Source organism: Asterias amurensis, chromosome 3 (genome assembly GCF_032118995.1).
Source record: "Asterias amurensis chromosome 3, ASM3211899v1".
Lineage (NCBI taxonomy): Eukaryota > Metazoa > Echinodermata > Asteroidea > Forcipulatida > Asteriidae > Asterias > Asterias amurensis.
In genome coordinates, this window is record NC_092650.1 from 277,827 (window position 1) to 293,837 (window position 16,011).

A 16,011-nucleotide genomic window follows, 5' to 3' on the forward strand; every position below is an offset into this window, starting at 1 on the left:
GCTTAGCCAACTGTTTATTTTTTCTGTCTGTGCATAAGTGATGTTTAGCCTCTACGTACATGTAACAGGTGTTTTTTATTGGGTCTAGGTGTTTTTCTCTCATCAGGGTCTTACCATGTAGCTTGAGATAGATCAGCTTTTAAAGGCACTGGACATATGTTTTGTAATTGTTAAAGACCAGTACTTGGTGTATCCCAACCTATATGCGTAAATTAACAAATCTGTACAAATTTACGCTCAATTGGTCATCGAAGTTGCAAGAAAATAATGAAGGAAAAAAACACCCTTGTTACACAAAATCCAGAAGTCTTTCTCAGACTCAAATTTTTTGTGAGAAATTACCTATTTCTCAAAAACTATGTCAAAGCCTGAGTTGGTGTTGTGTAGGATAACCTGTGTCTTTGCATTGCAAAACTACTGGAAATGCATTATAACATCTACATGTACTAATGAAAGTGTTTACCATTGAGTCAAGTTTTTGAATTAAAACTATTGTGGTTTTTTAAAATTTGTTTCGCCACTCGTTTATAAGCTTGACTCAGTGGATTTTCATTGACAGCAAAACCCAGGGTAGAAAGAAACCACTAATTCTGAAATGGAAGGCCCAAGAAGGAGTCATTCTGGTCTGAACGTAAACAGTTGAGAATTGTTTAGAGAACACTGATTGAACATATAAACTGTTTGCACTTAATGGCAGGAGTCCAATTGCTGACCTCTAGCAGTGATTTATAACACATTGTATATAAGCCTGAATTAAATTCAGAAGGCGCTACGCAGTAAAAAAAAAAAAGAAAGCAAATTAATAAAAGGTATTCGTTTGAGAATAATTCCACTTTGAATAATGTGGTTATGGGAAAAAGATACCAGCTTTGTGTGTTCCAATTACTGGACTTTGAGCCCATACTCTGCTGATCAGAAACACTAGAGCTTTAGCCCATTGCTCTTAACCAATCGGCCATGGCAGAGTAAGGCTATTGGCAATGAAGACAGCCTGTATGATATCTAGGACTTCACAGTTTTAGGTTCTATTTTCTCGGTCTTATTTGCAAGAAGTTATTTACAAATGTCCTGTTTCTTTTCCTTTTTAATTTTCCAGATTTAATATCAGTATACCTCCATTTTTAACGGAAGGTTTCGAGAGTGAGCCCCACATCTTAGATTTGCCTTTTCCATTTGGTGTTCAAAAATCAGGTAAGGTGAATTTGGAAATGCTATGCACTTTATGCAGTTTAGTCAAATGTTTGGATTGAAGATGCCAGTATTTCAGAGAAGTGTTGGATGTTTTGGGGAGTATGAGACATTTCCGACTTTTATCTGAATTCAGAAGTTTTATTTTATGCATGGTGAAGATGATAAGCTTTTATTTCCTGATTTAAATAAATCCTGTTTTTTTTATATATACTTTGCTAGCACCAAGTGTGCAGTTCCCTTGAGCTCATTAAACTCGTCAACTCCAGGGGTTACCAAAAGGTGTAAAATGACATCAAATCATCATTCCTTTTTTAATTTGGATCCTAGTCTCAGACGTTTAGAGAAAAAGTCTCAAACTGTCAAAGCATCACTATTTGCTGCAAATGTCCCCAACATTTTTAGACATCCATTTTACACCCAAGCAGCCACGCTATAATTGTTGGTTTCTGAATCCTGTAATTGGAAAACGTGGCTAATAAAGTGGCCACAAGACAGATTAATCAATTGTTTCATAAGTTGATTTTACATCCAATTTTTGAATTTTCTTTTGTTCACAGCAACTCTAGTTAAAGAGACGCTGGACGTTGTTGGCAATACAAGTTTACCTTTAGTTTCAAAAAGGTAGGTGGAATTCGAAACAGATGTTGAAAGTTTAACAGGTTGAGATTCCTGTGACCCAAGCACAAAGAGCTCAAAATATATAATGTACCTAAAAACGATGATCATTTGTCATTTGAAAAAGTATTGTTCAAATAACTTTGTTTTCTGTTGTCCAAGAATTATAAACTTTCGTTTGAGGTGCATAACGATAAGGCCATCAATAATTAGTAACATAAAGATGAAAAGTACTATTGATTTTCAGTAGATGCAGCTCTAATGTTGGTGCTATTACTCACCTCATTTGCTTGGCATGCCATTTTCAAATAATTATTTCAACTATTTATTTTTGTGTAATTGTTGTATTTCAGCAAACCCTGTACACGGTGTGTCATAGTAGGCAACGGTGGTGTCATAAAGGATACAGCTGTAGGCCAAGTTATTGACAACTTTGATGTCGTTATAAGGTGAGTTCAACTCTAAACCCAGCCCTTTTCAATCTGTCTGCCCCAAATCACCCTCTTTCCTTCCCTTTTATGTTCCTGGAACTCGCCAGTTACAGGGGCGGGGCATTTTCCAACATAGCACCAAGACTCTGGAAGTCACTTCCTAAAGACCTAAAACAAATGCACAACATCACTCTCTTCCAGCAGAAACTTAAAACACACTCGTTCATACCTGCTTTCCAAACAATTTGACAATACTTTTACTTAACTTCTTCTAGACCAGAGCCTTTGAATGGTGTAAAGAAAAGTGCGCCTTACCAATGCTGTGTTATTGGAATGAATAATATTACTACCTTTCCTTGAATTGAGCGGCAGTGAGTGTTGGCTCTGTAGTTACTTTTCCCTCCTTCAGATCATCTTTCAATATTATTTCAGGTTACAAGAACCGATTGTTCATTCTTATAACCCTTTAGAGATCATAGCGGGTTGCAAGTGGCTTAGACCTACAATTGTTAACAAAACGGCTGCAAGATGTGACCTACTTCCACTGGACTAATAAGGTCAACGTAAAGGTCGCTTGACTCATGTCCTGAATCCAGTAATTTTTGATGATTCCAACATAATCTGCATCTCTAAAACAAAAGTGAATTTTATTTTGAACTAATTTTTAAAGGTACTTTTACTGAAAACAAAAATTGTAAAACAGAATGGACAACATTAGCCATGTCTTGGTGATGATTGTACTGGAATGAGTGTTCTCAAAATGGCTCAGATTGTGTTGGGGCGTAGGATGTAGGTGTTTTGCGGTGTGCTAATTCGTTGTGCAATTTGTTGTGCAAGAGTCTCTTTCATCTACCTTGCAACAAAAACTAATACTCAACCAGCAATCAAGACGTCTTAACACACAGCTGAGCTAGGATACTTTACCGCAGTGGGACTATATTGTCAGATATTAAGGATGCTCACCCAACTCCCAAGACATGGCCCAACGTAATCCACTCTTTGACAGTACCATATGTTGTCATAGCAACGGATGTAGCTAAGTGAGCCTGTGTAATCATCCTGAAAGTTGTTTTATTAAGTAGAATCTATGACTCATTGATCTTCACATCGTGTCAATTTGAAAGAAAATTTATTCCTGGATGTCTTTTGTTTTTCCTGCAAGCTGACACTCAAGCTGAGGTTCAATGGCAGGGAACATCTGTCTGCTGACCATGAATTTTGAATGATATTCCATGGTTTTAAGTTTATCAATGTTTTTATCCTTCAATACATCCAGGGCCTCTCTACTGTACTTAATGTGACAGTGAGCGTTCATCAATTGGTTTAAAAAGCTTTTATCTCTTTGCATCAACACACCGGTCACTTCACTCCTTACAGATCTTCAAAAGCATTCCAATTCACACATCGCTCAGTAAACATGCTTGTGTTGCAAACAGTTACCTGCACTGGTAGAAAAAAAGTGGTCTCTTTTTTCTTTCTTTTTAAAACTGGCAGAAGACAGATTTCAAGCTAAATTTACTGAATTCAACTTACTAGATTTTAGTTTTGCATCAAGGATATTTGTTTACAACGATGTGTATTAAGCACTTAAGTTTTAATGTATTTTTTTATAACGAATCCAACCGTATGTGTTTGCTAATAAAATTAACCTTACTTTACCTTACATTAACATGCTCTGTACTTTCCTAAGTTCTGTTAACAAAGAAATAAAAACAAATTACTTCAGTCATGATGTAGAGTCCCATCTCTGCATTTGATGATCTATGAAATAGATATTTCCAAAAAAAATGTTGTAGCCCAAAGTTGCACGAATTGTGTTTGACACAAGGATGGTTTACTAGTTTCAAAGAATGAATGTACAGTGTGTGATAATTGTAGGTTATTGACTTCAACTGTAGCCAATCAAGTACTGAGGTTTGTGGCCACTCCTTCCTATTCAGCAATGGTCGACCGTGTAATGATCTATTTGTCTGATACATTTGTCATCTCATAAAATTTATCTATTGATTCATTGATTGATTCATTTAACGATTAATTCTCTTTGCTTATGTATGTAGAATAAATGATGCACCGACGAAAGGTTTTGAAAAAGATGTCGGTACAAAAACAACAATGCGGATGTGTTACCCGGAGAGTGCGTTTACCAAATCGGAGCAATTCACAGGAGACTGGCTTCTCCTACTAATGGTGTTTAAGCCACTGGATCTCACATGGCTTCAGACCGTTTCCCAGGGCAAGAAAATGGTAAGGATGCTCAGGAGGTTAGGGCAATTAGGAAGAGACCTGTGCAAGTCTATGGTTTTATCTAAAATGGCAGCTATAACTTCATGTACAACCGATGCTGAAGATGTTGCTAACAATAATGCATCTACACAGTACAACCGATGCTGAAGATGTTGCTAACAATAATGCATCTACTCAGTACACAAATGTAATCCGTAAATTCCGTACACAGTTCCGCCACAATACCCAACTCATGCTGTTGAATAAGTTCAAGTGGTTGGTCAACTCCATGCAAAATGTTACCAAGAGTAGAAAGCTTTATTCTTTAATTGTATTATTTTTCTTCTTTGTCTCATAAAGGCAAGTAATAAAGGTTTCTGGAAAAAGATTGCTACGTCTGTACCAAAGAAGCCTGAGGATTTCCGTATCCTCAATCCGTCCATTTTACGAGAGGCTGGATTTGACATTATCGGATTGCCAGTTAGTGAAGGCAAACTTGGCAAGGTAAGGATAGACAGACTCTGTGAGTGCTTTTTGTATAGAAGACAAAAAACAAAAAAAGGGAGATTGCCAACTTTAGGGCTAAATGGCTCAGTTGTTAGAGTGCCGACACGTTAATCTGTAGGTCATCGGTTTACATCTTGCTCTTTTCCAATCTTCTTTGTTCAGCCCAAATTTATATAAAAAAATAAAGAAAACATTTTTGTTGTAGTTTTAAATTTCAAGGTATGCTTACTTGTTGTGTGATTGTATGCTTACTTGTTGTGTGATTGTGTGTATATTCCTATGTAGCTCAATTCAATTTCTTCAAGGTATGCTTACTTGTTGTGTGATTGTATGCTTACTTGTTGTGTGATTGTATGCTTACTTGTTGTGTGATTGTATGCTTACTTGTTGTGTGATTGTATGCTTACTTGTTGTGTGATTGTATGCTTACTTGTTGTGTGATTGTATGCTTACTTGTTGTGTGATTGTATGCTTACTTGTTGTGTGATTGTATGCTTACTTGTTGTGTGATTGTATGCTTACTTGTTGTGTGATTGTATGCTTACTTGTTGTGTGATTGTATGCTTACTTGTTGTGTGATTGTATGCTTACTTGTTGTGTGATTGTATGCTTACTTGTTGTGTGATTGTGTGTATATTCCTATGTGGCTCAATTCAATTTCTTATTCTTGCTTTTCCACAGCAGTGCATTGTGGGCTCTGTTTTCTCAACGTTTATTAGTATTTAGAGAATTTCTTTGGTAAATAGTGGGTTCTTTTGTATGATAACTACATGTACCAGCCACGTACTGTGTCTTATGAGAAAGTGTCATGATTCTTGTTGTGATTTTTCTGCCATATAACAGAACTCTCCTTTCTCTGTACACAGAATGTACCAACATCTGGTTGTGTGGCCATCATGTTAGCGTTACGTTTCTGTGATGAGGTGGCGGTAGCAGGCTTCGGGTATGATACCAGTCGACCCAACTCCCCGTTACACTACTATGATAAACTGAAGATGAGTGAGATTAAACGCTCATGGACTCACAGTGTAGACAAAGAGCAGAGAATGCTGTACCAATTAGTGGACCAAGGAGTGATTCAGGACCTTACAGGGGGGTTATTGAGGTCATAGCGATAATGGGGATCGTTGACTCGTTATAACCCACTATAGTCGGATGTGTTATGCAATAACCCTCTCTTCTGTACAAGACTCAACAATCGTTTAAGACTTGCCCTCCCACCATTTGAACATTCCACCTTGATGGCATTAGTTCAGCAATGCAGTAACTGGAGCAAGCATACAAGCTTCGCTTAATATGTTGTCAGTGGACCACCTATTTGACGTTATCAATGTTAGCCTGGCTGCATACAGGTTTTTCTGTCACCGATGAAGATGACACAAAGCCAAAGATTCCTAACTTGCCGCTTACTCAATATGTGTTAATAACATTTCTGCTTCTCTTACGGTACGGTTGGGGCAAAGAAATAAAATATATAAAAAGGACTACCAACTTTTTGTAAATGGTCTATGGAATGTTGTTTCTCTGGTTAATGTGCCAACGATGAATCTTATAAAGAAGAAAGGAGGTTGGGAAACATTGCGCCTTGGGAAACCAAGTTGCATCTGGACGTAGAACGACTGTGGATGGGTGGACCATCCATCAGGATTAAGGACCAAGAATACTTTTAATGAATATGATGTTTGCATTGAGGATAAATAATATTGTATTTTTTACCATTACAGCGGGGTGTAATAAGCACTGTGTACAAGGTGAACAAATAGGTTACTGTGGTCCAGCTCTTAGACTGCAGCAGCAGATTTCACAAAACGCTAGGATTAAATCCTGTCTCGAGTTAGGATGAGTAACCGGTCATAAATTAGGATGGTTCAATAAGTCCTAACGCCTTCGTCAACTCATCCTAAGATAAATCCTAAGTTAGAAAGAGTTTGGTGAAATCGACGGCTGGACTTGCAATTACAAGGTTGTGGGTTTGAATCCACCAAGCTAACTGCTGATTTCACAATGACTACATCTATTCTTGATTTTGTACAATTCTTTAGACGTTAAACCAATGTTTGTATGAGAGAGATTTGCTTTTGCCACCTTGTGTTTATATCCACTTGTTGGAGTTTGCCAAATTCTCTTGACCAAAAGATCATCTAAACAAATTTGGATGGGATTCGAACCCACCACACCAGTGTTCTTTTACACTGAGTTGAAGTGTGTTTTTTCCTTTCTTTTTTTGAAATATTGTTTTAACAAAAGTTGCTGCCTTTTGGAAATATATGGTAAATTTTATTTTATAACAGCTCTATACACAAGTTGCTATTTAAAAACTATGTGATAATCAGGGGGATCTTACCCTTGAAAATGAGGGTGTATGACATTGCTTGGCCTAATATTACTTACTAAATTCAATCCGCTAAGCAAAGGAGTAACAAGGTACCAGTTGCACTGAAATGGTATTTTAGCTGTTACCTCTTTTCAGCTAAGTAAACAAACTTTGGGGTTTTCCAAGCATATAGCTAGCCATCTTTCTTGGTGTGAGACAGATGTTAAAATTAATTTGTGTCTTTTGAAGAAAGAATTTTAAAAGGACGTTGTATTTTTAAATCGATAGTAGTCAAGTTTGCTCATTGACTATCAAAAAGGGTGGAAGGGTTGTAGGACTTTTCCTAAGTGTATAAGATTTTTGACTTTTTTTATGTTGTGGTTTGCTTGTTTATCATTTTAGAGTCATTCTTCAAGGAAAATGTGCAAAGATCCTTTGAAAATTTCCCCAAAGATTTTTGTATTCAATTAACTGAGGTCTTGTAAATCACAGTAATGTATAAACAAATAATCTAATCAAAAATTAAAACACGTTGAAAGTGTAGAGTAGAAAGTGTAAATATACAGACAGAGTAAATATTTTCAGACTTGCCATGATTAGTTTTTCAAATTTATGCTCTTAATTTTGGATTTGTTGTTCTATAAAATTGTTTTATTATGAATACTTTACAAAGTTTCTTTCACTTTTTGTGTGTATGTATATTGCTCTAAGTTAGGGCTTGGAAACTTGTCGGAAATGCTTTACCCATTTAGGGGAAGAAGAATTACAAAGAAAAATGTCAAATCCGTTTTTGTTTTTTTGAAATAAAAAAATCAATGTGCAATGAAACAGTCCGTACAAAATTGTATAAAACATTTTTTATAATGAAGTGATTTTTGTAAAGTTATGTTTGTTGGTGCCCTCATATTGTTACAGACTTTTATCGCCAATGTGGTTCAGTAACTTTTCTGTGAGTGCTAGAGTGAAGCCCACTACCACCGAAAGAGTACATTACTTGGTAGTTCTTTTACCCGATGTGTAAGTATCTCCACCATACAGAGGTTCAAATCCTACTCATTCTATTGTCTACATTTCCATGAATAAGAAACTACCCAATTATGGGTTGTGGTGGATTCCATTTTCTTTATCAGCTTTGTTTGAATACAGTCTTGTTAAGTTGACATGATGTAGGAATTTATGTTCAACACTTTAAGGGTTGTACTTGAGCAGAGTTTTATGAAGTGCCAATACTAAACAAAAACAGTAGACGTCATTACTGAGCCATATAGATGTGTCCAAACAAAGAGCAGCCATGAACATATATATATATAATTTTGTTCAACTTGAGTTTATACATTGTTAGGACAGTAATTAATAGTTTGGTTTTATCCAGTTTTAGTACATTATAGAGTTATAAGGCAGGAATTATTAGTTTGTTTTTGCATGCTTTGGTACATTTAGTTGTTCAACAGTAGTTACTATTCGGTTTTCCTTGTTTTAAGACCTGAAGTAGATGGGCGCTGAATTTTATTTATTTTTTTGCCTATTAAGTTTTACAGGGACATGTATAAACAATGTTGTTACTCAGTGCGCTCTGATTGGGGGGGGGGGGGAATTCGCGTGGGAATCAAAACCAAGACGTTCTGAAGTTGAGATGTTTTCCCAAGTTGTGACAACTTGTGGTAAAAAAACATTTTTTCAGAAAGTGAAAAAAAAAAAAAATTTGCTCACAGAGGGTGCCAGACTCGACTGCACATTTGGAGTTGTGCTAGGATTGGACCCCAAATGGCGTCCAGCAACCACTAGACCAAAGAAACTGGTCCCTCTATGTCACAACTCTCTGAATACACAGCTCGGACAGAAACACCAAACTGTGCTTAGCGATCTTCCTGTTCTATGGGATTGCTGTAGTCACTTTTTATTCAATTCATTCAAAACAAAACAATTTCCTGATTTACTCTCACATTTTAACAACAGTAATTGGTTCATCTACATATAACCAAATATAAGCAAAAGTATCGGCAAAAGAAAATAGATTATATACATAATTTAGATGTCAAGGTAAACCATTATTACGGTTAAGAATCTGCGTTTTTGTTCAAAATTTCAAGTTTTAATTGTGAAATTCCCATGTTTTGTTAAGATTGTTTGTTACAGGCATCTTTGATGTTAAATAATAAATCTTTTATATACAAAACAACAAAGTTTACTTGTCTTTGTTAAGAACATTACAAACAGTGGTTTACGTTGGTATTCAAACAAGATAAACTCACTGCAATTCGCTGCAAGGTATTATAAAATCAATAATCATCTTGGAATTTTTGTTATATATATAAATATGGCTTAAAGAAACGTTACAGAATTGATAAGAAAATAAAACTGTGAAGATCACAGATTTACATCAAACTTACACGGTCTAATGATGCAAAATGTGTAATCGGTTTTTCCCCATTTTCTCGTGACCCAGATGGTCGATCAGTCTCAAACATCTACAGGTTTGTCAGATCATGTATATGGAGGATTACATAAAGTGCTTACATTGACAGCAACTGTTTTGTTAGCAAAAACCAGTTCTGTAATATTTGTTTAAACCTTCCTTTAAACTATGCCAGCCAGCAATATGATATCATGCGTTGGATGCATCTACACTGTGCACAGTCAACCCTCCTACTGTCTGACCATTTACTCTCACCCATTTTGTGTTTTCAAAATGCTATCCTATTCTCATGGGCCAAAAATTTACAAAAGTGCAATTTAAATTTTGATCATTTCATAAACAGACACACATTAAAAAAAAACATTGCAAGCATTTACAATCACATTTACTATAAATAACATTTGAAAAACAATTATAAAAAGCATCATTGCATATTCAATCACACACTAAAACTTCTGTAAAGTTTACATCTTTGGGTGAGTCCTCTTTTTCACCAAGCGTCCAAACGCACACATTTATTTTCTACACAATAAATAAATAAATAACCCTGGGTAGATCCGTCATTTATGTCCAGCAACTAAAAACTACACTGCATAACAATTCCAAAATCATCATTAATTATTTAAGCGCACACACAATTGTTTCTTTAAAGTTACTATCCTCTGGTGGATTCTGTTTGTCAACTTCCTACGCCTTCTCCATCAATAGTCTTCAACCCAGGTCTTTTTTTCAACTCCATGAATAATTCTTTACAATAGTGATGAATAATTTAATAGTAATGTATTATGAAAAAAGAGCCCCCGAATAAACATTAAAGGTGTTTTATAGGATTGGTGAGGTTTAAAATAAAAAACTGAAAGCTTACTGATTATTAAGTCAAAATAATTTGTCTTTGTTTCAGTTAAATATTTCCCTCCACAATGAAATTGAATTAGAAAAGTGCATCAGAAAACCTAAAAAACAAAATGCAAAAGCTGATTTGGTAAATACAAGCACATTTATGGCAATGTGTTTACAAAAAAATATGCTTTTAACATTTTTCACTTGACTCCCACAACGGTGAAAGCCAATTTGGTACTGGTTTGTTATTTCGTGTATTTGGCTGATCACATGAACACTGTGGGAAACAATTGTCAGCTTTACCAATCATGTATTATACCTTTGAAAGCTAACCACTAAAAAACAATTGTCAGCTCTACCAATCATGTATTATACCTTTGAAAGCTAACCACTAAAAACAATTGTCAGCTTTACCAATCATGTATTATACCTTTGAAAGCTAACCACTAAAAAACAATTGTCAGCTCTACCAATCATGTATTATACCTTTGAAAGCTAACTACTAAAAACAATTGCCAGCTTTACCAATCCTGTATTATACCTTTGAAAGCTAACCACTAAAAAACAATTTCCCCCTTTTGTTGTTTTCCCCCACTCAAATCACAAAGGAATATTTTAAAAACTTAAAACTAGGGAACATTTTAAAAAGTGCTAAAAAAGCAAGAAATTGCAAATGTATCTCTAACCCTACTCAATCTAACCAGTTACAATAAACACAAAGAAAACATAAAATATTACTTTGTTTCAGCTGGATTTAAGAATTTTTGTTGTTGCAGAAGTTAATTGTAAGACCTACTCTTATAATGGGTCAATAGAGATAATGGTCTCCAAACCACTAGTCATTGCCTTGGTGCTCCCTTGAAATGTTCCTAGTTAGAAGTTTACATTTCCCTGAGGTGAAGCTTGTACAAGTTACAAGAACCAAATACTGGGCCTGCAGGAGTTGGGACATGTTGGTAGAGATCCTGAGGGGGCTTTGGTTAGCTTAAAATGCAGCATGCCGATTCCAGAGAATCAACTAAACTGACCTTCAATTGCCCCCTAATCTCCCTTGCCCCTTATTCACCCTTGCACTTCAACCTGCCCCGTCTTCAACCTCACCCTGCCCCCAACCTTATAACATTCTCATGTAGACAGCAAAGTTAGCAAAGTGATTTCAGACCGAGAGAACAATCTTAAGGGTGGTCCGTTATACCATGATCCTGATGATACATAGACGTAAGATCCATCCTTTGGTTGGTAAATACCAGCAAAGTATGGGCTTGCCAAGTAGCTTAATATGTTAGCTGGGTAGAACTGCCCACCATGTGTGTGACCTACAACAAGAAAACAAACAATTATAGGGTTACTGTCTTCCTCACAGTATCTTGTGTTTTCTTTGTTTAAATCCAAAGTGAAGTGGCGTGTCATGGCTGAGCAGTCAAGTGCATTGGACTCGAGCTCTGTTGTTTGTGATCCCCCGAGTGTGGGTTAGAGTCCTGGTTTTGACATTCAGCAAGACACTTGCTGGGCGTTGTTATGAGACATAAAGCCTGAGGTCCCTTGTGTTGTGTAATGCAAGGGAAAGAACCCAGGTACACTTATTGCTAAGATAAGGAATGTGCTCCTGTGTTTCTGACAGTGGCTGCTGATTGTGCTGCAGCACCTCATTAACCCTTGTAAGGATGCATGAAACATTTCTCAGATTGTGTATTCCAATTATAGAATATTCTTCCTGGGTAGACATAACCGCTCTGGATTTTTGGCAAGATCTCAAAAATGTCACCAACTTTTGATATGAAATGTTCTCAGGTCAAATTGAATGTGTTTATCCACATGTAAAATGATAGAAGGGTTTCAACAACCAAAGGTATACTTTGCTATTAACCAGTCCACACTCATGTGTCATCCTTCCAATCTGCTTGCCCCAAAGACCAAGAGGCCTTCGCGATGCAGACGCGATTTCTACTCACCTGATAGGATCAGGCTGATGTCATATTGTGATTGGATGGCTAGTCTCGCTGCCTTTGGCTGATGAGCCAATAAGATCACAGCATGCTCACTATCGGTGTCTTCAAGGGCGACATCCAGATTAAAATGATCTTCCCTGTAGGCCAAAACAAGATAATTTGTGTAATAATTAGTTTTAATTTATTGACTTTACTAATTGATCGCAAAGGACTCTCAGAAAAGTGGTCTTAATCATTGTACATGTACTATGAGAACCCATTTGAGATGAAACCACTATAGTACACCAATCAGATTGCCCCCTTGTCAGTGGTACTCGCTACTAATACCCAGATATGAGCTAGACTGCAGGTTACCAATCCTGCTCGGTGCGTCTTTTGTTTGTCTTTCATCTATTGTTGCCTTGCCAGTTAGAACACTCTTTACATAGGTAGGGTTTTGGGCATATGTCTACTGAAAAGATCCAAACATTCATATGCCAGCAGGGTTGATTAAGCCTACAAGTATTTGTAATTGTATCTTTTAGTTCTCTGTTGGCAGGGCAGACATATCTTTTTTTCTCTTTATCTTATTCTACCATTCTGTGCATTCTATGTGTTATGTGCTTTTGACCATTTGTTTGTAATGGTGTGTGTAAGTCATCTGCTCTAGAACTTCTTTAATTTTTAAGGTGCAGTTTGGATTAATCTACCCTTAGCGTCATTTGCTTTAAAGAAAAATAAAGTCTACAGTGTTCTTACTCATCCATCATGACCCGCTTTGCTTCAATGTCATGCGTCCCTGCAATATAAAACCAGTCTTGCGCCCTCGCTGGGTCTACGATCTTTACATTCTTGTTAGACAGACAGGTGATGCCTAGTGACTGTAAATGCTCAATCCAGTTCTTGACGTCATGGGTGTAGTATTCATGGTTTCCTGCAAGGAGTACAGAGAATAAGGGAATCAACAATAGAGGGGGCTGTTTAAGTTTGAGTTTGAAAAAGATAGAATTGTTTCGAGACTTTGGAAACTTTCTACGGGACTTTTTAAAGACAAATTTTCATGCAGGGCTTGAATATCTGCTATACAACATATCTTGTAGCTAAGCACTTTCATAGAAACAATTTTTACCCGGCACTTGAACACTTTTGGTAAATATAAATCCACAAAAAATATTGATATGAAATGTTAAATGCATTTCTTCTTGGAGATGGAACTGGTTGCCTGAAAATTGCCTCTTGTGACATGGCACTAAGATTCCTTTGGAATAATGGTCACTATTGATAAGCAAACCTACCAGTAACGTAGAAGACTCCATATCTAGCTATTAGCTGTGACAGTGGTGCCACTGCATCCGTTAAATGCTCTACAGTCGAGTCCACAAGGTCACCAGTGATCACAACGATATCTACAAACAAAAATGGAACATAAAATTGATTTTCCACCAACTGCAACTTAGGGTGTAAGTTTAGTCTGATGTCTTGTAGGTTTATGAGAAATTAGTATTCCTGATTGTTGGAAACATGACACATGACATAACTAGACACACTGCATAGATTTATAAGCCCAGTTTCATCAAGTTGCTAACCACAAAAGTTTGCCAAGCACTGAAAATCTTTGCTTTAGCAAAAGGTTACTTTTACAAAGAGGTTACCAGCCAAAACACTACATGTAGTTACCATTGTTGTAACTGTTCACCTGCTTTTTTCGTGCTTAAAGGGAAGAATCTTAGGTTGTATCATTGTATTTACCTGGTTTTAAAGAGTTTGTTGTAGCCACAGCCTGCTGAAGTTGTTTCCGTCCGACAGTTGGTCCGATGTGAATGTCCGATAGTTGAACGACTTTCATGCCATTCATGGACAACGGTAGTTTCCTGACTGGTACCTGGACTTCCTTGACCACTGGACCAGCAGCAGCGTTCATCATCGACACAGTCGCTAGACAAGAGACAATGACAGCGACCAGAGCACCACGGATGAGATACCAGTTACACTCCAACCATCTCCATCGAAACCCGGAGAGTAGACAAGACATAAAAACTTCTAAGACTTTCATCTTGATCAAAACACCACCTAATATCATAGATGTCCCTAGTGACGCGAATAAGATGTAAGGCACTGGGCTTACCTCAACCACTGTTCCCATGCTTAACATGTAAGGAAAGCTCAGGTGTGCAAATAAAAGTAGAACAAACAAAAGCAACGTCCAAACTTTAAAGAGAAAATAACCCTGTTCCCATTTGGGGCTTTCTTGCTGGAGCTTCTCCCTAGGGGTGATGATGAGCATTTTCCATGCCAGAAAGTAAGACAGGAAAAACGACATGGGTAAGATGACCATAAGAAGTTTCAGCGCCCTCATTGGGGATTTTGTGTTTAATCCAACGGCACCACCGGACTGGAGATGGCTCAGGGTGAAGAAGCTACAAGCCACTATCACAATGAAATATAACTTAACGGAGACCAACGGTGAAGTCATCTTGACGTCTCCTTTGTTCAATCTACATAAAAATATAAAAGGAGAAAAAAAGCATCACATAACTACAGTTGCCTAGCTACGACAAGTACAAACGATTCAAACAAACAGAGAGGTCGTTTTTATCTCATCATCCGAAAATGTATTATAGGAACATATATATTAATTTTGGTTTTTACCCACACACCGATGTGTGTTAGCACTGTATACTCAGTACTTCCCCGAGTCCTGTGAAAACATATCACAGGCATGTTACTCGAACATATATTTGTAATCCTGTCACCACTTTTTCATTCTATTTTCATATGAAATAATAAAATTAGTATCTAAATAGTTTTACTCACATCACATTCTACAAGAACCCCACATGTGATTAGGATGGTAAAAAACTAGTGAAAAAATGCATGGTGAACTAACAATAAGCCTATTCGCTATTGCAGCTGCGCATGTCCGCTACTGCTGACAACGCAATTTGTTTATCTCCCGTGACCTTTTGACAATAAACCCGGGTATTGTCAAAAGGTCACGGGAGATAAACAAATTGCGTTGTCAGCAGTAACGGACATGCGCAGCTGCAATACCAATAGCGAATGGGCTTATTGAACAACAAGGAAGTGGTTGCAGGATATGGAAATCTTTCTTATTTTAGAAATCTCTATTACAAACATACGGCGCAAAAATGAACATGATAGTGGGTTCAAAAACAATTCTACCTCCATGGTGTACAAGCTAGCCTCCATGCCCCCCCCCATCATCTCCACCCCACACCCCGCCCCCTTGACACCACACCGGTCTACCTCCATCCATTCCATGTACACAACAACAACAAGGAGGAATGATCAAATGATGCAATTTCCGCCTTCGATATTTGCAAAGTATTATCCTGAAAGATAATCAAAATTGTCTTACCTGTATCACGGCGGAAGGAAGGTAACACAAAAGCCTGGAGAAACAGTTGAGTCAATCTGCAAACGGTCAGTCCTTTCAAAATCAATGATTGAACATAGTTCCGGACCGGCTGATCAAAAACTGATGATCACGCGCTTCGATGACAACACAATGTGAAGATAGCAGCC

At 37.1% G+C, this 16,011-nt stretch overlaps 2 protein-coding genes across 12 annotated transcripts in view; one reads left to right on the forward strand and one right to left on the reverse strand.

Moving 5' to 3' along the window:
* The window catches only part of LOC139935429 (CMP-N-acetylneuraminate-beta-1,4-galactoside alpha-2,3-sialyltransferase-like), a 51,604-nt gene extending 39,975 nt beyond the window's left edge, over window positions 1–11,629 (forward strand). For 4 of the 10 annotated variants that reach the window (XM_071930027.1, XM_071930026.1, XM_071930029.1 and 1 more), the window contains 6 exons: window positions 1,097–1,191; window positions 1,749–1,812; window positions 2,160–2,255; window positions 4,295–4,481; window positions 4,821–4,964; window positions 5,834–8,997. In XM_071930027.1, the coding sequence (XP_071786128.1) occupies window positions 1,097–1,191; window positions 1,749–1,812; window positions 2,160–2,255; window positions 4,295–4,481; window positions 4,821–4,964; window positions 5,834–6,079 (832 nt within the window). In that variant the 3' untranslated portion in view covers window positions 6,080–8,997. Of the gene's footprint in view, window positions 1–1,096; window positions 1,192–1,748; window positions 1,813–2,159; window positions 2,256–4,294; window positions 4,482–4,820; window positions 4,965–5,833 lie in introns of all 10 variants that reach the window. The other 6 variants (XM_071930032.1, XM_071930030.1, XM_071930031.1 and 3 more) reach the window with 6 other exon arrangements.
* LOC139935431 (transmembrane protein with metallophosphoesterase domain-like) lies at window positions 9,147–15,983 on the reverse strand. 2 transcript variants are annotated; one of them, XM_071930036.1, is made up of 6 exons: window positions 15,845–15,983; window positions 14,215–14,960; window positions 13,761–13,871; window positions 13,225–13,399; window positions 12,490–12,623; window positions 9,147–11,853 (listed from the first exon to the last, which is right to left on the reverse strand). In XM_071930036.1, exons 2-6 carry the CDS (start codon window positions 14,936–14,938, stop codon window positions 11,663–11,665), a joined length of 1,335 nt encoding a protein of 444 aa, XP_071786137.1. In that variant the 5' UTR covers window positions 14,939–14,960; window positions 15,845–15,983; the 3' UTR covers window positions 9,147–11,662. The 2 variants fall into 2 exon arrangements, with proteins under 2 accessions (XP_071786137.1, XP_071786138.1); XM_071930037.1 differs by having other exon boundaries at window positions 14,215–14,949; window positions 15,845–15,977.
* Between the last annotated feature and the right edge of the window lie 28 nt (window positions 15,984–16,011).